The sequence below is a fragment of the Hippocampus guttulatus genome, chromosome 20 (genome assembly GCF_054856545.1).
Source record: "Hippocampus guttulatus isolate MCC_2025c chromosome 20, RoL_Hgut_1.0, whole genome shotgun sequence".
Classification (NCBI taxonomy): domain Eukaryota; kingdom Metazoa; phylum Chordata; class Actinopteri; order Syngnathiformes; family Syngnathidae; genus Hippocampus; species Hippocampus guttulatus.
The window spans coordinates 10,193,910-10,215,748 of record NC_141280.1 but is presented as its reverse complement, the minus strand read 5'-3'; the positions used below and the strand labels follow the sequence as shown (position 1 = coordinate 10,215,748).

General features: G+C 43.8%; 2 protein-coding genes and 1 long non-coding RNA gene across 3 annotated transcripts; 1 reads left to right on the top strand and 2 right to left on the bottom strand.

Moving 5' to 3' along the window:
• Positions 1-58: 58 nt before the first annotated feature.
• Positions 59-8,090, bottom strand: LOC147188002 (uncharacterized). The gene is made up of 7 exons (XM_086099781.1): positions 7,792-8,090; positions 5,182-5,475; positions 3,908-4,336; positions 3,224-3,237; positions 2,981-3,046; positions 2,287-2,382; positions 59-1,748 (listed from the first exon to the last, which is right to left on the bottom strand). The coding sequence occupies exons 1-7, from the start codon at positions 7,871-7,873 to the stop codon at positions 1,662-1,664; spliced, it is 1,068 nt and encodes a 355-aa protein (XP_085955907.1). The 5' UTR covers positions 7,874-8,090; the 3' UTR covers positions 59-1,661.
• Positions 1,676-5,630, top strand: LOC147188003 (uncharacterized). Its single transcript, XR_015097580.1, has 2 exons — positions 1,676-1,781; positions 4,075-5,630. It is a non-coding gene; the product is annotated as an uncharacterized LOC147188003 (long non-coding RNA).
• Positions 8,091-9,399: 1,309 nt separating the features above from the next.
• flvcr1 (FLVCR choline and heme transporter 1) lies at positions 9,400-21,671 on the bottom strand. The gene is made up of 10 exons (XM_086099776.1): positions 20,859-21,671; positions 19,064-19,208; positions 18,050-18,190; positions 17,547-17,614; positions 17,279-17,382; positions 15,783-15,893; positions 14,766-14,871; positions 13,867-13,981; positions 13,724-13,791; positions 9,400-11,078 (listed from the first exon to the last, which is right to left on the bottom strand). The coding sequence occupies exons 1-10, from the start codon at positions 21,528-21,530 to the stop codon at positions 11,001-11,003; spliced, it is 1,608 nt and encodes a 535-aa protein (XP_085955902.1). The 5' UTR covers positions 21,531-21,671; the 3' UTR covers positions 9,400-11,000.
• Between the last annotated feature and the right edge of the window lie 168 nt (positions 21,672-21,839).

Sequence of the window (21,839 nt, the reverse complement as noted above, 5' to 3'; positions counted from 1 at the left end):
TGTTTACTCTTAGGCCATAATGTTAAATTGTTGAGCATTTCAAAAAAAAAATTCGGGATTGTTTTTACTTTGAGAATTTATTTTCCCCAAAAAGAACGCATTTATTTTCACAGCTGTCAAGAAAAAAATATATACAGTACATACAATGGCTTTGGAAAGGTTGCACACGACTGTTCAAATGTAAAAAAAAAACAAAGAGACGAGGGTAAAATTATCTGAAATCAAACTCCATCAAAAATGGTCTTTTTCAAGGAGGGAAGTAAAAATAAGTGTAAATGTTGCACAAGCGTGCACACCTTTGCCAGCCAGAGTTGGGGTTGTGTCGAATGCACCAGAATGAACCAATTCAATTGCAACTCAAGTTCGACATGAGCCAGCATCACACAAACGCTCACGTTTAAAGTCCCCCCCCCCCCCGGCGCACCTCCATTAACTCCAAATCAAGTTAAAATTATCTAGTAGGCTTTCCTTGACATGTTGTTGCTTTCCTGCAGAAATCTGAAGCTTTTGTGTGAACCTGACTGCTATTTGGATCTGCTCATAATTGCCTCCTGCCAGTTGCAGTCCCCGTTCATGACAACGCCAGCAACATGCATCACAGTAGCTACGGCATTTTTTTGGAATTAGGTCCAAATGTTTCAACCTTGCTTTCATCGGACTCCATTTTCTGATCTGCTTATCGTCACAAGGGTCGTGGGGCGTGCTGGAATCTATCCCAACTGTCATCGGGCAGTATGCGGGGAACACCCTGAACTGATTGCCTGCCAATCGCAGGGCACACCTCGACGAACAACCATTCGCGCTCACACTTGCACCGAGGGACAATTAAGAGTGTTCCATTAATTAACCTGTCATGCATGTTTTTGGGAATGTGGGAGGAAACCAGAGTACCCGGAGAAAACCCACGGAAGGACGGGGAGAACATGCCAACTCCACACAGGAAGGCCGGAGCTGGAATAGAACCCAGTACCTCTGCACTGTGAGGCCGACGCGTTTACCAGTCGACCACTGGCCTGCCCCGACCCAAACAAAACCTCCCAAACAAATGTGGGAACATGGGTGTGTAGACTTTTTATATCTACTGTGTTGCTTGGGGTGACGTTGCCAGAAAAAAATGGTGACAAGTTATTCACAGTTGGAAGTCATTGTGATACGTAAGCTTGCCCAACTCATTTAAAAAAAAAAAAAAAAAAAAAAGGGGGGGGGGGGTATTTTAACAGCTGAATTGAACTGAACTTTCCATTCATGTAAAGCAAGCATCTTCATTTCCTTCCCACGGTCTCAGTGCTATTTGAAATGATCGTCTTTTGACTCGCACTTACTTTCCAACGACTTTCACTGGCTGTTTATTTCTTTGATTTGTCATGGAATCAAAAGTCCATAAAGCCAATCGCATGCGGTTCAAAGATCACTCGCGGTATTTTTTCAGTGTTAAACATTAAACATGTTTCCCCTTGCCAGGGATTTAGTTGTATGAAAAGTCACAATTATTTGAAGCATAACAACGAGTTTGAGCAGACAATCGCAGAATAAATATTCAAATGAGTTGTCTTTCCAACTCGACGACAGCCGCAAACTGTGTGTTTCTGCGCGTGTTTGTGTTTGTGTGTCGATAAGGCCGGCGCTCCTTAACTTTGTTGACATGATAACTTCATGTCTTTTCACTGGCTGCCATCTTGCTGAGGCGGGATCCTGGCCGGCGTTCTGACGGCGGCGTAGGTCACCACCTCCTCTCCCTCTTCAGCCACCTGCGCAGCCACAAACATGAATTTAGCAGCCAGGTAAGCTTAAGGTTTTCTTTTATGAAATGACAGATGTTTGTGAAATACCTTTTCACAATAAGTTTTGTTTTTCCCCACCAAATAATCCTCTGCAGTTCTTTATCAACTTATTCTTTAGCTTTAAACTGGAACCAGAAAAAAATGATAATTTACTGCATTTGTTGTTCCTACTCGAAGTGAGAATATTTTCCCATGGATGTTTGGATGTGTTGCTGCTCCGTGTGTGTTCAATCAGAAGTTTTTAACAAGGTTTACAATTACCCTCACAGCTTTGCAAATTCCCCTGTGCCTGTTTATGATGAAAATCAAGATTGAATCCCAAAATAAAATCAGGAAATGAAAAGATCAAATAAAATACCAAAACCGGGGGGGAAAATCGGGATATTATCATGTGACGATCCCAAAATAAAAGCAAGATGGGGAAAGCAAGAAATCCTCATTTGGATTTCGGGAAAGCGGCAGTGAAGGATGTAGTTGAGGTTGAAAAGGAGTCGGCACCACTGACCTGTTTTTTTCCGTTCTCCTCCTCCTTTTTCTTCTTCTTCTTCAGGTTCACAGTAGCGTATGTCACGCCGCCCTCAGTTTCTTCTGGGGACCCATCCTTTTTAAAAGAGAAGATAAACGCACGCGTGACATTTAGAACAAATTTAGTACCTGCTCAAAAATTCTCTTCCGTCTTTTGAAGCTATTTATTCGTTGTTATTAATATGACTGTGTTTTAAGGGCTATTTAATCTTTATCTGCCAGGAACTATCAATTGACGACGACCAACACGTTCTGTAGCACAAGCTAGCTCAGGTGTAGCGCCGTGCATGTTTCCTTGCAGTGGCAAGACACCACCAGTTGATGGCGCCAGTGCGCCATTCAGCTGCTTTGCCAACTGCCAACCGGCAAAGAAAAGGACTTTACATTCGACACACTCGCGTTGTGTCGCGTTTTCTGGTTCTGAGGAGAGCAAATGCAAATGTTGCGAGGGGAGGACATTTTATACACATCAACGCTGCGTTTAAAAGTGCAATTTCAATTCTGAAAACCTTTTTAAAAAATGACGTGTGGTTTGGAGGAAGCTGGAACAGATTAATGGCATCTCTGTCCATTTGAACGAGGAAATATGGTCATAGATGGAATAAAACGGATCTCAAGGCAGCACTGTTGTAGTAAAAATAAACATAATAATAATAATGGAAGAACATTCTCACCTGGTGCTTGGTGATTTTCGTCTTGTGGTCATAACTGACGCTGGCGTAGGTCACCTTGTTTTCTTCCTGCCCGACAACCAGAAAATGTTGTTTAACTGGTCACGTCCAGTCATTTGCAATTGGTCGACAGCATCTATGAATTTCTACATTTTGCAACTACCAGGTGATGTTCCTGTTGAAATACGGCCTGGTGGGTTATTTTTTAACATGCATGAAGGATTAGGGGAGGGAAAAAAAACTTACATGTTTGGAGTCATCTAGGGGAAACAAAAAAAGAAAAAAAACAATGATTAGTCATCAGAGAAGCTGATTTCTAAGATGCAGTTCGGGGAAAGTGCAGCAACTCACTTGGGTCAAATTAAAATAAAATTAATTAAAAAATTAAATTCACAAATATTTGATGATAGTTATTTTTTTTTGTTTTTTTACGAACCACTTATTTAATGCAAAATGTATCCATTAAAGAGTTTATCATAAATTCCTTTGAATTACAATATATACATTGAATTAATGAGAAAAAAATACAAAAAACAAAAGTAATGAATACATTTTGATTGAATTAAAAAAATATGACATGACTCCTGATCTTTTTTAAAACATAAATTTAAAATAAGTCATGTGTAGTAGACAGACTTCAATTTCTTTTAGCCTTTCATGCACCCTGTGATCTGACAACACGATAAGCTGTCTGTCCACTGTAGTCACCGCTGTCCCTGAAAGGGTTAAATAAAGGGACTGTGTTAAAAAAAAAAACATGTAAGAGTGGTGTAATTTTTCTTGAGTCATATTAGAAGCCCCTCACTGTACCTCAAAAATGGTTAAATAAAATGTACTTTTTAAAACAAAATCACAGAAATACTGGTTGGACTTATCTACGAGTCCCACCTCGACTCGAACCGAATATCAATTATCAAATAATGTTCCTACCCTGTCCTGCGTTTTTTCTTGACTTTATTTTAACGAGGATGATGGCCACAACAACGATGATCAGTATCAAAATGCCGCCGCCCACGGCGCCGATGATGATGAAGAATTTGCTGTCAGGTGGTGGCGCTCCAGGACTTTCAGGACCTCTTGTGTTCCCTTTCGTCAAGGCGGCTGTGTATTGGGCCTGGACCTTCACGTCGCCACTCTTCACATACTGGCATGTGTACTTCTTTTCGTAGCTGACGGGAATCACTTTGAGGAAGGAGACGCAGTTGGTCCGCTCAGTATGAAGCGGGGAAAGCGCCTCGCCCTGCTCTTCCAACCAGCGGAGGCCTCCTTCCAGGCATCTACAGGCCTTGTCTGGCCAGCAGGTCAGGGAACACTCGAGAAACAAGTGATGCTCTCTCATTGAAGGAGACGACGGCGTCACTGAAGGGAAGAAGACGAGACCAAATTACCCAAAACTGATGAGAATTCAAAACCTGATGGACCAAAGACCAAATACTGGCCAGACATTTGTTTTACCCTTTTCCCACTGAAACGAGCGGGTAATAGTGATCCGTGGCGACACGCAACCAATGGGCAATATGTCCCTTTCCCATTGACCAACAGAAGGCGATTCTGCGCCCCCGCCCTCACCACCACCACTTTGCGTCTAGTTACGTCACCACGCTGTGATTGCGTAGATGATAGTGCGACGGATTTCTTGGTGGTAAACAAAGCAACATGGAAGCGAGTATTCTTTCTTTTATCATGCTTTTTACCGTCCTCAAAATGGTCAAAAAGCAGCGGAGGATGAACTCTTTGCTACGGCTGGGAGATGGCGGATTGCTACCATCGCTTAAGGGGCGATCTCGTGGGGGTGTGTTACGAGGCCGATGGCGCGCGATGTTATGACGCATCGCGTACCGCCCAATGTCATCACGTAATTACCGGGAAGTCCCATGTTAGGCTTTCATGATTTTGCGGCAGTGGGAAAGGGCCTTCATTTATGAGTTTTTCCAATTACAAAGCGTCACTCTTTTTTTTTTTTTTTTTTTTGCTTCATGTTGCCAGTAAAAATGTAATTTGAAAGTGAGCTTCATGCCCTCCCCCACCAGATGGCAGCAGCGAAGGTCACAACACCCCATTAGCTTCTTTTACTGCTACTTAAGTACTATCCAAAAGGACACTACGGTCACCTAAAGACCTGCTAAACCTACTGGGCCGCAATTTGGCAAAACGGCTGGCGGGCAAGCCTACAGTAGTTGACACTGTCCGATGAGACAACTCACATGTCATCACCATCAGCACAACGGTGCGTTCCTCTTGTCCACTGGATTCACACACAAAGTAACCGCCGTCTTCCGCCATCACCTTGTGAATGAGCAGCGAGCAGTCCTCCGTCAGGCTGAGGCGCTGACTTCTGGCCGAGCTGGTCACCACTTGGCCATCTCTCACCTCACGTACCAATCCGCTCTGGTCCCGACTATACAACCAGCCTATGCGGTCGCAGGCCGAATTCTCGCAGGGAAGCTTGGCCACGTCCCCGGCCCTGGCAAAGACTTCTGCGCTCTCGCCGCTGACAACTGCAAGACACCACAGATGGGAAACAATTAGGTATGGTATAGTCCAGTCTTCCTCAACTGGCGGACCGCGATCCACGACCGGATCGCCGACCTCCTCTGTCCGGACCCTCGGCAAATTGTATAAAATAATAAATTATAAAGTGATTTTTACGTAATACATTTTATATTTTTGGACTATAATCTGCGCATTACCGTGATCGCTTGTTAAAATTATCCGTTGTGTTCTTTGCGTGCACTAACAGATGTAATGCGGAGGATCGCAGCAGCACGACTGTGTGTGTATAATGTTTGACTAACTGGAGACCCTGGTTGAGCAGGGCATGTCGGCGATAACGATGCGCTGATTGGCTCCTCTGAACTTAAGGTGTGCCCATACGTAAGCGTCAGCACGCGTCTATCCCAATACACACGCATTCAAAATGGATGATTATGTCAGGAAACAGACGCATGCGCGACGACACAGTGTGCTCACAGTTTCAGCCCAGGAGAGCCGCACACAGACAATTAGACAAGACGAATCGCGGGAGCTTTCGATTGTGTGCAGTTTTTCTCCCGTCTATCTTTGCAGCTGTTTAACAGCAGAACACCGCAACATGGTAAATGAACATCCCAATGGCGTCCTCAAATAATATTTGCATGCCTCATACATTGCATTCATCTTTAGTGGAAGAACAGCACTGCACATTCCTGTGCTCCCTTGTGTCAGTATTTAAAATGGTTCTGAACTCCTCTTCTGATATATTTTTCAGTGATTTCAGAGGGGATGTGAAAAGGGGAATTGTACAAATGAAAAGGATATTTTTGTTTTCATGTTTAGTATTTATTTTGGTAAAATTAGTATTTTGTTTAGCTTTTGTTAAATGAAGGGAAAAAAGACAACTACTGTTTAACAAAGCTATAGTAAAAATGTCTTATTTCCCTAAAAGGGCTAAATCTATTATTAAGCAGGCACAACTTAACAAAATAAGAGTTTCTGTGCCTCAACACAATAATAATAATAATAATAATATAATAATAGATTTTATTTATAAGCGCCTTTCAAGACACCCAAGGACACTTTACAATAACAAAAAACACAAAACAATACGGGTTGAGCAGCGGCAGCCAAAACGCGCCAGCGTTCACTCAACCCGAAAGTCAGAAAGAAACACTGGCAAAGTGAATAATTGTTATTTTCATGCACCCCATTATTGGTTGGTTGTGAGGAGTGTTGATTTGTATAAGCTTGACTTGACCATACTAAATGGGCATATAGCCCTGCTCCCCCATGACCGCCGTGCATGGGACTGGACCTTGGTCTTATTTAAAAAAAAAAAAGTGGACCTACAGCATTTCTAGTTGAGGACCACTGGTATAGTAGAAGATCAGCTAATTTAGCTGCTGTTGTTAGCACTGGTCAGCAATATTAGCTCAAAAAAAAAATCTTACAAATTAACAAACACAGTTGAAAGCCAAAAAACAGTAAAACTAAAAAGTCTTATTCTGAGTCAAAAGCCAAAGAATAAAACTGAGTTTTAATTCCCCCTCCATCCCAAACGGTGGTTCATTTGAATATTTGCATTTATCTGTCCAACATACATGGCCTCTATACGTTTTGGGAATGTGGGGGATGTAGAAAGGTGGTGTGTCATGAAGTAAATAAAAAAAAAAGAAGGTTCTTATTCTGATCATAAGCAGAACAAGGTTACATGAGGTAGAGTGAGAAATTCAATTTTTACTTTGTTATGAAAATGTGGAAAAATAGAAGAGAGGCCATAGCTTCGCACTCTCCATTGTTTTGGAAAACCGTTTAATGATGTCAAGCCTCGTGTATCATGTGATTTACTCCTTTCCTCTTCTTCTATCATGCTAAAGGTTATGGGGACAAGGTTGCGTGCGTGTTGTGGGAAACACGTTCCATGAACAATAATTATTTGACATGTTTATAAAAGCTAATGTTCCCACGTTTACAAGAAACATTTTAACTGTTTTATTTGAAATTAAATTTGGTCATGGGGGGGGTAAGAGAAAATGGCATTTGAGGGTACTCCAAACCACTTAAACATTCTTTTCTCTGTTTTTTTTTTTAAGATTTTGTCTGAAGATAAGTAAATCGTAAATTAGTATTTCGTATGGAAACTACTTGAAATTTGGTGGGTTGGACGTAAAATGTCCTCCAATTCTGGAAATCCGACTCTCGCGCAGCACTCGGGCCATGACAATGATCACACGTCAACTATGCTAACACTAGTCAATGTTGTCGCTGTGGTGAGGGGTGAGTAAAGTGTGAACAAACGGTGAAACAACTTAGATATGCAGTATCGGAAAGTCAATTACCTTCAAAGTGAAGTAGAAAAATAAGAATTAATTCCTGTGTGGTCATCTTCAGTGAGCAAGTTGAGGTTTTGGTCCATGTCATTATTTCCCCTTTGTGGTGACTTGCCAAAAAAAAAAAAAAAAGAAGTATAATCCAGCCCCGTACACACACGCACACATTTGCATCACTCAGGTTTGTTCTGCGTATATCCTTTCAGAGGAAATGTATTTCACAAGCGGCCGGACTGAGCGGGTGGCAACGCTTTTCAATCTTGTTAATCGCAGCACAATCCTGTCCAAACGGGAAGTGGAAAAAGAAGAAATAAAATTAATATTTTTGGAGTGGACGCATATTCAGCATGGAATCCTGTTTCAAATATTGAGAGATCTTCCCTGAGAAATGCCTTGATAATTTTCCACTGAGCAGTTTGAGAGCGCGAAAACCAAATTGAACACACCTGCTCCCCATTCACAACAGAGACCGAATAACACGAACGATTAACACACAAAGCTGAACCGAGACTGTCTTACCACTCAAGGTTTTTCACTGATGGAGCTGTACTCTTAAGACGGGAACAGGAAGTGTGACACTGAAACGTTCACCATTCACTCAGTTGTAGCTGAATGATAAGAGTTTCAGAGGAGTACTATGAGTTGTACAGTGAAACTCCTCTACAACGAAATCATGTTTGCAGCAAGACATTTTTCACAACAGGGGGTTTTTCACTGTAGCAAATTTGATCTCAGATGTAAGCACACCCACACACACAAACGCATGTGTACACACACACACAAACGTATGTGTACTCTATTTTTATTCCAATAGTGCATAAGTATGAGCACACACGTATTTGACACTTCGTATTGTCAGTGTAGAAAGAAAAAAAGGGAAAGAAATTGCGAAATTTACGATCAGCATTCACTTTCACTTACATCAATTTCTTGGATAATGTCTTTTATTTTGCTTCCTCCATCTTTCATTTTGATCACTTTTACCCTCTCTTCCAGCGTCAGAGCTCTTCTTGTCTTAACTGCTTGACATCAAAAGGTCCGTTTTGTAGCCATTTTAGCAATGCAACGTCCATCCTCGTCTGAATCCAACAATAACAAATACTTCCTGGCATGCAATGAACTTTTAAGACAGCCACGGGACGCTTCGTAGTCCTCGATGGCCATAGTTAGCTCTCGGAGGCTAAAAACCTTACGCTAACTGGAGGCTTCTCTCTCATTAGCGCGGTTTTTGATGTAACCAAAATGTTCTACATAACTCTGAATTGTAACTCAAATTTGCTATATCTTACATACCAACTCAGTTTAGCATTTACACAAACAAGGAATTTCTTTACTTGCAATAATTTTAAAACTACTGCAGGGGTCACTATTGGGTGACCAACACAGTGTCAATATAGTGCTGACACAGCTTGTGAAGTGGGTCAATACACTCCTTGAGGTATCATCGTCCCATCACTAGTTTTTAGCATGATAACAAGTAAAGCATTCGAGGAAACGTTTGTTTATTTGAATGTCCGTCGAGCCACGGGACCCTTCGTAGTCCTCGATGGCCATAGTTAGCTCTCGAAGGCTAAAAACCTTAAGCTAACTGGAGCACTAATGAGACAGAAGCGCTCATGAAGTCACTTGTCGTTTAATGACACTCAATGTTTCATTGGCAGTACTACAGGCAGTCATTTGGAATCCAAGATAATAATTGCAGAATTTGGGAGATCACATTACGAACCCCAACAGCAGTTGACAAGCTGACAAAAGAAACACTTTCATCAACATCTGCAGTCATTCTCCATCCGTCCATTTGCAGCACTGACCTCGCGGTTAGTAAATGAGTGGTCACGTTTTCGAGTCATTTGTGAAGTCAGTAACATTGTTTCTGTGTGTTATTTTTTTGGTCAATTTTTTTTACACACGTAACCTGAACTCTACTGTAAAGTCTATTCAGTGTTGAGGACACAAAATGATTTCACTTTCATTTGTAGCGGAAACAGACCGTTGGAAATCCGCCTCAGCTCGTACAGAAGTTAACATCTCTCATTTTCATGAGCAACAACAATTAAAAAAAAAACAACAACTACCAAATGCTTTGATTAGTTCAGCAGATACCTTTCATAAATAAATCTAATAAGCAAAGTATAAAATGACCTGTAAATTGTGCTTGCGTACATTAAACTCACTCAATGCCAAAATTAAATAAATACATTTGTTTAAAAAAAAACACTAAAATGTGAATTTTTAGTGAATATACAGTAACTATACATCTTAAACAATGATCTGAACTAGTTAAAATTGATCTGATAGTGAATTAAATAAACGGATAATAACAAAAACGAATAGGCTCAGCAGAATTATTCGGATTTCAATTGATCCATTCCAGTGTTTAATAATTAATTTGATGAACGCGATTTAATCCCAGCCAAAAGGCCTGAATATTAACGAGCAAAAACTCTAAAAAGTTCATATTTCTAACAAAACTGACAACAAATTATTCACTAACTTAAAAAGAATGCTTCAATTCAGCAAGAGGCAAAAAAAAGGAAACTGCATAAAAATAACACTAGTGTCAACATTTTAAGTGACCACATGATGGCGCTCTAAAATCATGAGCACTCGCTTACACACGCACGCGCGCACACACACACACGCACACGCAGTAAAGTATAAAAAGTTGTAGAGTTGTGCGTAGTAGTTGTGCACACCGACTGCGTGTACAAAACCCGTTTTAGCATTTCTGTAACATGCTTGATATCCAGCCTAAGTTGCATTTTGTCCTGACGAGCAAAATCGATTCAGTTCGAGTTCTCCATTGGATCCACAACGAGTGGCACTTATGCCCTATCAGTTGGACCTAAAGCTGGAGATCGCATAATTGTTCCAAATGAGGAGTCGAGTAAGCTTGATATCAAGATGATTAAATAAATGCTCAACGGGCTTTGCATATATTTTACACTCAACTCGTTGGACGACGCGTAAAGACCAGACCGAAGCGGATCGTTACGGAGACTCCGTCCGTCCGTCCGTTCTTCCGTCCGCCGCTTCCCTCACCTTTGCTGCCCAATGTCCTTCAGGCAAGGGATGCATTCAAGTAAACTCAGGAAAAGTAAGCGCTGGCACGGATGCTCACGAACCATGCACTCGTCCGTCTGGCGTCCAAAAATGAAACCCCTCAAGAATTCCTTGGCCGCCTTGGCGTCGTGCGGTCCCGCTCGAGCAGGTCCAGGCTACAGTGACGTTTCCCTGGCGCAGCTGAGAGAAGGTTCCAGCTTGGCCTTTTCCTCTGCCATAGACTCTGTAGGAGGCTGAAGGAGACAAATTTCATTTTGAAACGGGGGGGACGTATTATGAAAAAGTGAGACTGGAATGTCTGCTGAGCAAAAAAAAAATATATATATATATATATATATCGGCATGCAAGTCATTGTTGTGCTTGACTCTTTTTGGTGAGAGAGCAACATTTTTTTTCTAGAAAGAAGAGACTTTAATCTTTCTTGATTATTCTTTGCTGCTTATATCCATCCATCCATCCACCCATCCATTTTCCGAACCGCTTAATCCTCACTAGGGTCGCGGGGGGTGCTGGAGCCTATCCCAGCCGTCTTCGGGCAGTAGGCGGGGGACACCCTGAATCGGTTGCCAGCCAATCGCAGGGCACACAGAGACGAACAACCATCCAGGCTCACGTGTTTGTCTGAAGAGGACTGACCACGAGAAGCTGTCAAGCTCAAGAGGACGACCTCGGCCAATCCGAGGACAAGCCCTCCTACAGCCACGAGCGAAACAAAAGGACACCGCGGCATTTTAAGGTTGCCTCCCGGGCTACGCAGCTGGATGGAATGTTGACACAGACACCACTGCTTTTTTTCCTGTAAAACTTTCTAAAGACTTACAATTGGCTTGCATGCACCCACATTTTTAAGAACACCGTACTTCTTCTTACCCTGAGGTAATTTAAAGTGGAAAAAAGTAGAGAAGATCGCAACTCACAATACCGAGTCCTCCGTCCCTGGTGAGCTTACGTGAGCTGCACCATTTTGGCCAAAATGATCATCCCATTTATTTTGGATTAGTTTTGAAATCACGATGATTAATCATTCTAATTCATCATGTAAAAGTAAACGTCTGGATTAGATCACACTTTTCAAGAAACAATATGAAAGGTTTTCAACACAACGTGAGACAAATGGTTGATCATTTTAGAATAAATGATCAATTATTGTGTTTAAAAAAAAAAAAACGACTTCACCCAAGAATTTGAAATTCTCCTAGGGCGAAGTGAATAAATGTGTTTTTATGGGTTAAACCAGGGGTGGGCAAACTTTTTGGCTCGGGGGCCGCATTGACTTAAAATTTGACAGAAGGGCCAGGTCAGCACGAGCTATGGTACATTAAAAAAAACTGCATTTGTTGACAGTCCATATCAAAAATCAACAGAACAAAAGCATGAAAGTATGGTATTAATATACTTTTTTTAAATAACAAAAGTGTTGTTGATGACCTATTTTAGCCTGTGCATCGCTGCAGATGGGTTGTGATCAGACCAGTAGAAGTAGAGCGATACAGAGGTACTAGGTGGTCGAAAAGATTGCCCCGCCCCCACGTGTTCTGCAACTTCAAGTCAATGCGCCACCTGGCGGTGAAATGACTGTCATTACAAGTCCAATTGAAATGAATGCAATCATTCACATCGAACCTTAATTGTGGACCAACCTTCGGCGGGCCGGATTAAAAAGACCAACGGGCCGGATTCGGCCCGCGGGCCGTAGTTTGCCTACCACTGGGTTAAACAAATCCAGACAACCTGCGTTGTTCTCTTTCACTTCCTTGTTCTTCCAAGCCTCCAAAATGTGCTCGCCCCCTAGTGGTTGGCTGACTTATGGTTGAGACAACGCTTGATTCGATGTGCAGCAGTACCCGCGTTGGAAATACGGCAGACGATCATTTCATTGGCTGCCAAAATTATGATCACAATTCCAATGCTCTGTTATTTTGCAAAGCAACAACATGCCGTCGTGACGCTCTGTCAGTCACTTTCAAGCAGCAGGCTAACATTGGCTCGAAGCATAGCTTGGTTGGTAGAAGCTATGGCCAAGCTCCTCCCCAAAATGCAGAGATCTTCGGATCACATTTGATTGACAACTTTATGGACCCCGTAGAACAGGGGTGTCAAACTCATTTGACATTGTGGGCCACATACGGCCTCGGTAGATGTCAAGTAGGCCGGACCATTAAAATGATACCATACTCTGCTATAAATTCCCAAAATATCATGTATTTCCTTTGTTGGCAAAAGCTTGTCGCTTCTCGGGGCATACAAGTTCAGCCGCCTTCTCATTGTTTAACAAAGTTACCGTCGGAATACGGCTTTGATGCTAATGCTATTTCGCTAGCAATTAGGTAGCTGGCTTTTACTGCTGTGTTGGGTCTGTCTCAGTGAAAGACTGAGACTGCTGTTGTCTTCTTCTCTGATCAAAACAATGTTGTCTTCTACTCTGATCAAAACAGTGTTCCCCTAGTGGGTGATCCATGAATTGCAGCTTCTTAGAAATATTCATTCCGTGTCTTTTAATAATAATAATAATAATAGATTTTATTTATAAGCGCCTTTCAAGACACCCAAGGACACTTTACAATAACAAAAAACACAAAACAATACTTTTATGTATTTTTTCACTTTTAAATTATCCTGCGGGCCTGATCGAACCTCCTTGGGGGCCGGTTCCGGCCCACGGGCTGTATGTTTGACACCACTACCGCAGAATGTCTCGACAGGGGAGCGCAATTTCTCCTCCGGTTGGCATCATGACATGTCATCAACAGTTTTACAGAGCTCCTTTTTTTTGATTGTTTTTTTTTTTTTTTCTTTTTGCCGCCCTGTGCAACCCCACAATATCCGCCTCAAAGGCAGCTGCGCATGAAGGAATGAATGCCCCTTCGGCATACTTACCGCCTCTCGGTCCTTGCCGGTCACCCCGATGTTGACGTTATGTCGTTTCAGTTCGGACTTGATGAAGGCTGGAATGACAACAACACAAAGATGCTTGGCGGGCTTCGGAGTGACACGCACATGCACGTGAACACACGCAGTACCGGTGAGCACGACGCCTAAGAAGATCCAAATGCAGAGGAAGATGTTTCCTGGCAAGGCGTTGGCGTAATTCGTGGTGAGCCTCCCTTGAATCAGCGTGAAAATGATGCCAAAAATCTAGACACAACAATACACACCGTGCATCACCATCAGAGGGCCGTGACCCGTGTTACACGCAAACACACACACACACACATATTCACGTTTTTTTTGTTTGTTTTTTAATAAAGGCATCGGTCCCCAAACTTTTTCGTGCCACTCGCCATTTTTCATGTGGAGACATATTTTCAAAGAGCAACATAGAAACAAATGAAAAACAAACAAACAAGTTTTACGACAGTAAAGAGACAGGTGTCCGCAAAGTGTGATGGCGATTGGTTTTCTGTGATGAATTTTTGTTTTCGTGAGCACTCAGTTGCTATCTGAGCATGATTGAACAGCCGTTGCTCCTGGCTGCTGAGAAGAATCTATCAAGGCTCGCGCCGATCGGAGTTAGGCTTTCGTCAGACATCGCAATTATCTATCAATCTTTTTGCTCCTTCTCAAACTGTTTGCGCAATTATGTGATCGGCATGATTTCCAGAAATAACAAGTTTGCGTTCCAGTCATTTCTTCAACAAAATATGGACAATCCATAACAGTTGTCAGCTCATGAATGCACGGATTTACGTAAATTAAAAAATTCTAACACGCATTCAAAATACACAAAAACAAATGAACAACAATTATACACACAGACTCTTTACACACACTTCAATTACACAAAAACAGACATGCACGCACATTCCCCTGTTGAAATGTCTCCTTTTTTTTTTGTTATATAAAAACATGTCTGTTTTCGTGTGTGTGTCAACTTTTTTATCGCCGACCTTATGATTTCAACAAAACATGAATTCAAAACCTGCGCTGAGGTGTTGAGGAGTCCGGACGACGTTCCCTCTGACTCCGGGTAGGTGATTTCCACGGCAAACTCAAAGCCCACAGGAAGATATCCCGTCATGAAAAAGCTACAATAAAACAAAACAAAACAAAAAAAAACCCCACAAGAGTTCAACGGGACCACGGATGTAAACATGACTTTTGCGTTGCGTCTCGAATGCCTGCTAACCCGTCAACAGCAAGTCAATATTAGTTCTGAAAAGGTGCCCATCAGTGACAACTTCTCAATATTGATTGACTGTGACATCACAATTTGGCTCAATGACAATGTCATCCTCACACAGAGTTTTGCCCATGAACCTGCACTGGAGCGTGAAGGTCACTTTGCCCCGTTGTACTACTATCCATCCATCCATTTTCCGAACCGCTTGATCCTCACTAGGGTCGCGGGGGGTGCTGGAGCCTATCCCAGCCGTCTCCGGGCAGTAGGCGGGGGACACCCTGAATCAGTTGCCAGCCAATCGCAGGGCACACAGAGACGAACAACCATTCACGCCCACACTCACACCTAGGGACAATTTAGAGCGTCCAATCAGCCTGACATGCATGTTTTTGGAATGTGGGAGGAAACCGGAGCACCCGGAGAAAACCCACGCAGGCCCGGGGAGAACATGCAAACTCCACACAGGGAGGCCGGAGCTGGAATCGAACCCGGTACCTCCGCACTGTGAAGCCGACGTGCTAACCACTGGACTACCGGGCCGCCCGTTGTACTACTAGATTTAGAAAATAAAGAAAGAAAGAAATAAAAACGGCGACTCCTAAAAACAAGCACCCTAGATTATTGTACATTACAAAAACATACGGAAATAACATAATTCAATGGAATGTAAAGAAACAAAACAGTTTTGATGGCTGTAGGTATAAAATTTGAAACGACGGATATTTGTACTCAAACGGCGCTGTAACACATGCAGGTGAGTTTTGGTGACGCAAGGCTTTGGGAAAACCAACTTTTGTGTGACGATGAAATGTTTACCCGAGTAGGCCTCCTGTGAAGAAGACCACGTAGATGTTGTTCAGGTTCAGCGTGAAGGTGAAGATCACCATGCTCACAAGGGTCAAGCAGTTCACCAGCAGCGTCGTCATCCTGCGCACACAACCGCAATCGTTTCCTTGCATTTTTATTTTCCAGATCGCTCCTAAAATGTCCACTAAAAATCCCCGCATAGTGATGAGACAGTAGGAAATGAGTAAATTCAGATTGCCAAAACAAGCTTGTAAGATATCACTCTACTTCTTATCGTAATTAGCATTTTTTTAACCCTTTCAGGAACAGTGGTCACGACAGTGGACAGCTTATCAGGTTATGAAATGGGTTAAAAGCCAAACGTTACAACAGGGGCGTTAAAACTCATTTTTGGTGCGGGCCACATTTTTAGTCAGCGTTTCACTTGGAGGGCCGTTATGGCTGAAACCATATAAAGAAGTCTAGAATAACTGTCATGAGGGGTTTGGTAACAACAATGCTTAGAATATCTCTCTTATTTATTATGTATGAGAATTAAAAATTTTGATCAACATTCCACATCGAGAGGAGCCAGATGAGGTGGCTCGGGCATCTGATTAGGATGGCTCCTGTTGAGGTGTTCCGGGCATGTCCCACTGGCACGACTGAGGACACGCTGGAGAGACTATGTCACCAGCTGGCCTGGGAATGCCTCGGGATCCGCCGGGAAGAGCTAGAAGAAGTGGCTGGGGAGAGGGAAGGCTGGGTTTTCCTACTAAAACTGCTGCCCCCGCGTCCCGACCCCGGATAAGCAGCGGAAAATGGATGGATGGATGGATGGATTTTAGAAAGGATGATGGAAGTTGACATGTTTGAGATGCTTTTGTGGGCCACAGAAAATGATGTGACGGGCCAGATTTGGCCCCTGGGCCTTGAGTTTACAACATATTTTCCTGGCTGTTTTTTTTTTTAAACCAAACAAAATTGAAAAGTTGAATGTTGAAAGGGGCGGCCCGGTAGTCCAGTGGTTAGCACATCGACCTCACAGTACAGAGGTACCGGGTTCAATTCCAGCTCCGGCCTCCCTGTGTGGAGTTTGCATGTTCTCCCTGGGCCTTTTCTTCAGGTACTCCGGTTTCCTCCCATGTTCCAAAAACATGCATGACAGGCTGATTGAACACTCTAAATTGTCCCTAAGTGTGAGTGTGTGCGCGGATGGTTGTTCGTCTCTGTGTGCCCTGTGATTGGCTGGCAACCATTTCGGGGTGTCCCCAGCCTACTGCCCGAAGACAGCTGGGATAGGTTCTAACACCCCCCGCGACCCTTGTGAGGATAAGCGGATCGGAAAATGGATGGATGGAAGGATCGATGAATGTTGAAAGATACTGTATCACTTTAAAAAATTCGTTTGAATGATAAAGATGTCACGAATTGCTAAAACCTTTTTGCTTTGTCACCGTCAACAAACTGTCCACTTTAGTAACCGCTATCCCTGAAAGGGTTATACCAGATGAAGTGAGACCCACTTGAATGTCTTGGTGCGGTCTAGCCACAGGCCACAGAGGATGGAACCCACCATGCCGGCCACCACCAACGTCAACCCGATCCTCCCCGCGTTCAACTCTTCATTCTGACCAAACACAGGCAATCGGTAATGTACACCTGCATTGGACACTCGCCTAACTGGATAGTTACCATACTCGATAATGACCACCCAGCTTAGACAAATTGGTTTTGGACGTTCACCGAGCATCATTTCAGCTGTGCATAGTAAAAAGAACGCTCACGGGTTACCTCATAGCAGGTCATGATCATCTGGTTGAGGATGGTCGACACGGAGTAGAAGCAGCCCGTGGTAATGCCTAAAAGGAAATGCCGACACAAAATGAGCATGTGTGCAAGCGTCTTCAGTAGCATCACTGTACGCATCTTTTGCAATTAGGCAAACAGTGCACTTCCATATTGTTCTTTCTAAAATAAAGATGGGTTAAGTAATGACAAACTCAAATAGAATCTCAAGAATGAAGCGATTTGTGTGTCAAGATTCATTTGTTGCAGCTTCTTCCGGTCTGTGCGACTTGGCGACCGGGCATCTGTCATGTCCAGTCATGGAGACAAAACCGGAAGAGTTTCACCACTATTATAGGTGACTGAGTAAACTGCAGTAAAATTTGTCATTTTATAAAGAATACATGCTTGCGAGTATTGTTATATTGTCTGTCTACATGTGCTGCGCCACATTTGTGCTCAATTATTCATTGTTGAAAGCATTAGAACTATGCGTGGCCTGGGCTCACCATAGCTGATGAGCAGCAGGATGAAGGCTTTGTTTTTCATCAGGTTGATGATGGATTGGCGGTACGAATAGTCCTCAGGGGGCCCCTCGGGCAGGACGGCCTGCGCCTGGCTGGGCGGGAGCGGCGGACGGTCCTTCATCACTGCCACACACACACAAAGGCACCTTCTTTTTCTCTATGCCCATTGTTCATGCATTTAGATTCATTTACCAAATGACATCATTGGTTTAGTTTACAATTATTCTTTTTGTAATGTTCAATGAAGCCAGAGCGCCCAAAGAAAACCGGAAGACCAGGAGCCCGGGTTCAAACCCAGGAGGAACCCAGATAAAAGCCAACATTTGATCCGTGCATAAACACCCGCGAGTAGTAGCGGTTCAGTGAGATGATTTCATATCTTTTGCTTAGTTGTTTAATTAACATTAACTGAAGTCATTCATCGCTCTAAATTGTCCCTAGGTGTGAGTGTGGGCGTGAATGGTTGTTCGTCTCTGTGTGCCCTGCGATTGGCTGGCAACTGATTCAGGGTGTCCCCCGCCTACGGCCCGGAGACGGCTGGGATAGGCTCCAGCACCCCCCGCGACCCTAGTGAGGATCAAGCGGTTCGGAAAATGGATGGATGGATGGATGGATGAATTCATTCAATAATAATAACTTGTTTCATTGTTAAAATGAACAATTTCACAAACGGACAAATTTTTGTTTGTTTGTTTTACCTCATCCGAGCTTTTGTCTTCAAGTACAATATAATAGTAACACACAGGGCACAGTACAGTAGCAGTGTATGAAAGCATTTCTCCCATTTTGACTGTGAAGACCAGCAGAACCGGAACAGCCAGTGACATTGACACGCGATTTAAACGCAAATACAACTACAGATACTTGTCGAAAAAAAAAAAAAGAAGGCTCCAGTAAAAGAAGAAGTATAGTTTCGATTCCAGTGATAAGTTAAAAAAATATTAAAAATAATAGTTTTGTTGAATCTCACCACTGGTTGTGGGTGTGTGCATATACCTATGATGGTGAGGATAAAGAGGGCGGTGGAAACGGCGGCGGTGCCGTAGAACATGACGCTGATGTTGTGCGCCGTCAGCTCCACTTCTTCGGATGTGTTGGGAACCAACACGGGAGGCAACAGGAAACCGATGGCCACGCCCAACTGTGGAACACACACACACACATACGAAAATGTGCCAATGATAGTGAGATGGATAGGTCCTCACAGCAACGTTTTACATAAACAACCCCTCCCCCACCGGCCGAAAATATCTTCAAAAAATAAACTTGGCAAAGCACAGAGAAGCATCTTGTGAACAAGCCGCTCAAATTTGAGTCATTAAAAAACAAAAATAGCAAGCATTGTATATAAAATGAGGATTCAGAATAATGAAAAGAAATAAATCGAACAGATGCCACCGCTCTCCAACGCTCAATAAATGACACATATCTATCTTGTGCCCACACATTTCTCCATGCTTGAGCAGTGAGAAGATTTCAGTTTAAAGCCTCCAGCTACTGGAAAATTTCTCACCTCGTCATTGAGGGGCTTTCTACACCCTGATAAGAGGTGCTAGCTAGCAGCTAGCGAGCTAACTGGGGGCTCTTAACGCTTACTTGGAGGTCTGATTGACCTGTTTGTTGCATGCGACATAGGACAGCATTTGCCGCCGAGTCACATGTATTGTTTGCAAATGCATATGTTCAAAATTTCGGTTTGTAATGTTTTAGGAACCCTCATGAAAAGCTAACATTTGCTATGGGCATAAACACCGGCGAGCAGTCGCGGCTCAGTGAGTTGGGAAGTGGAGGGGGCAAACATTTTTTTAAAACGTTTTGCGACATGCTCTCATATTTGATTTCTGACTCATGTAGTATGACCCGACCACAATTGCGTGTAGGCACATACTTGACATTTAAAAAAAAAAATTACAGGCACACCGCCAAAATAAAATGTCCCAATGTCGATATATAGCTTCACTGATGTCGAGCGCAATCGCAATTAAACGATTGGCCCGTCACAGTCCAAAAAATTTGTAAAAATCCTCTTTGTACCTCGTCAAGATTAGGGAGTAGAGAATGAGCCCATAATTCCAAACACAGTCACCACATTCCCTCCTCTTGAATCACAAGGTCTGGATTTTTGGTGGACTTTTAAGTCAACTATGTAGTTCACCATTAGAGACTTGTTTGAATGAATATTCCAGCTGTCAAAAAGATTTACGCCACGCTAGCAGTTCCACGCTTCCATACACATTTTATAAAATTCTGTCATTGTGATTCGGGAGGAGGCAAGGAACGGCAGTGCATTTTATACACAACATGCTTCACTCAGAGGGGTGTACAGAGGCTGGAATTTTAGTTATACTTTTTCGTTCAGTGAAAAAAGTCCCTAAATACACATCTCTACCTCAAATCATCTTTCCCCATCAAAATGACTGGAATCGCCATGAATGCGTTCCAGCCACCCCAGTCATGAAGAGATAAAGTAAGCAGACATTCAACACTATTAAAAGTGACACCGTAATCTGAGGAAATATTTGTCATTTTTCAAAGAAGATTAAGACTATATACCACCAAGCATGCTTTATATTGTCTGTCTACATGTGTTGCGCCACCATATATGTTCATTTCACATTGTGATAACATTAAGCTAACAGATGTAAATTATGTAGTTGTGAAAGAAAGTCGGTCAGACGCCTGAAAATCAATCCCTTTGGGTGGGGGGGGGGGGGTCGGAAACGAGTGCATGAATTGTAACGCAGTCGCTGCGCCAGACATGTGCCGATATTCCGACCACGTTCATGCGCACCTGGTTGCCCAGCACGGCAGTGGCGCAGGCCGTGGACACCTCCCCGGGTCCGAACCAGACCGAGGCGACGCGCGAGGGCAGGCCGAGAATGAAGACCTGCGCCACGGAGCACACCACCTGTGCCACCATGGTGACGGCGTAGAGGTCTCGCCCCACGCTGGCGCACTTGAGCCAAGCACCGGCGCAGTTGAGGCCGGCGCCCAGCAGAGCGGTGAGGCGCAAGCCTCGGCGGTCCAGCAGCCAAGTGGCCGGGAAGATGAGCGGTATGTAAGCCAGCATGTACACGATGGACAGCCAGTCCACCTTGTTGTTGTCCACTCGGTAGAAGTGCGTGAACACGTTGGCCAGGATGCCGTACTGGATCCACTGGAAAGCGTTGACCATCGAATACAGGCTGAACACGGCCAGAACGACGAACCGCTGCCAGTACAGCTTGGTCTTGGCGCGACTCACTTCTTCTTCCCCACTCTGCTCGTCCTTCTTCATCGTCGCCTCCTCCTTTCCTCCGTCGGGAAGCATCGCGTCGCCTTCGTCCGCAACCTCCTCCGCGTCGCCGGCGTCGTCGGACCGCAGGCTGGGTTCGATCGCCCCCTCCTCCACCTTGCTGATGCGGTCAGGTGGGGAGGCAGCATCCGAGCTCAAGTGCTCCTGCACGAGCTCGGCCGCCACCATCGCACGTGCTTGCTTGGCTTCCTTTACCTTTCCGGTCGTTTCTTTTCGGTTTAGTGCGCAGGAAGAAGAAGAACAGGAAGCGACATACCTGCGCGTCACGGCGGTGCCTCGAGTGAGCGGCCAAGTTCCCGGTAGAGGAGTTCCGTGATCTTTTGTTATTGGAGGAGAATGGCCCCACGCCGGCTCGGCCAATAGGAGAGCGGCAACTGATCCGAGCGACCCAACGACGCAACGAGCACGCGCGCGCGCGCACACGCCGAGATGGATGATGTGCGATAACCAAGTAACATGAGCACAACGTGTAGTTTA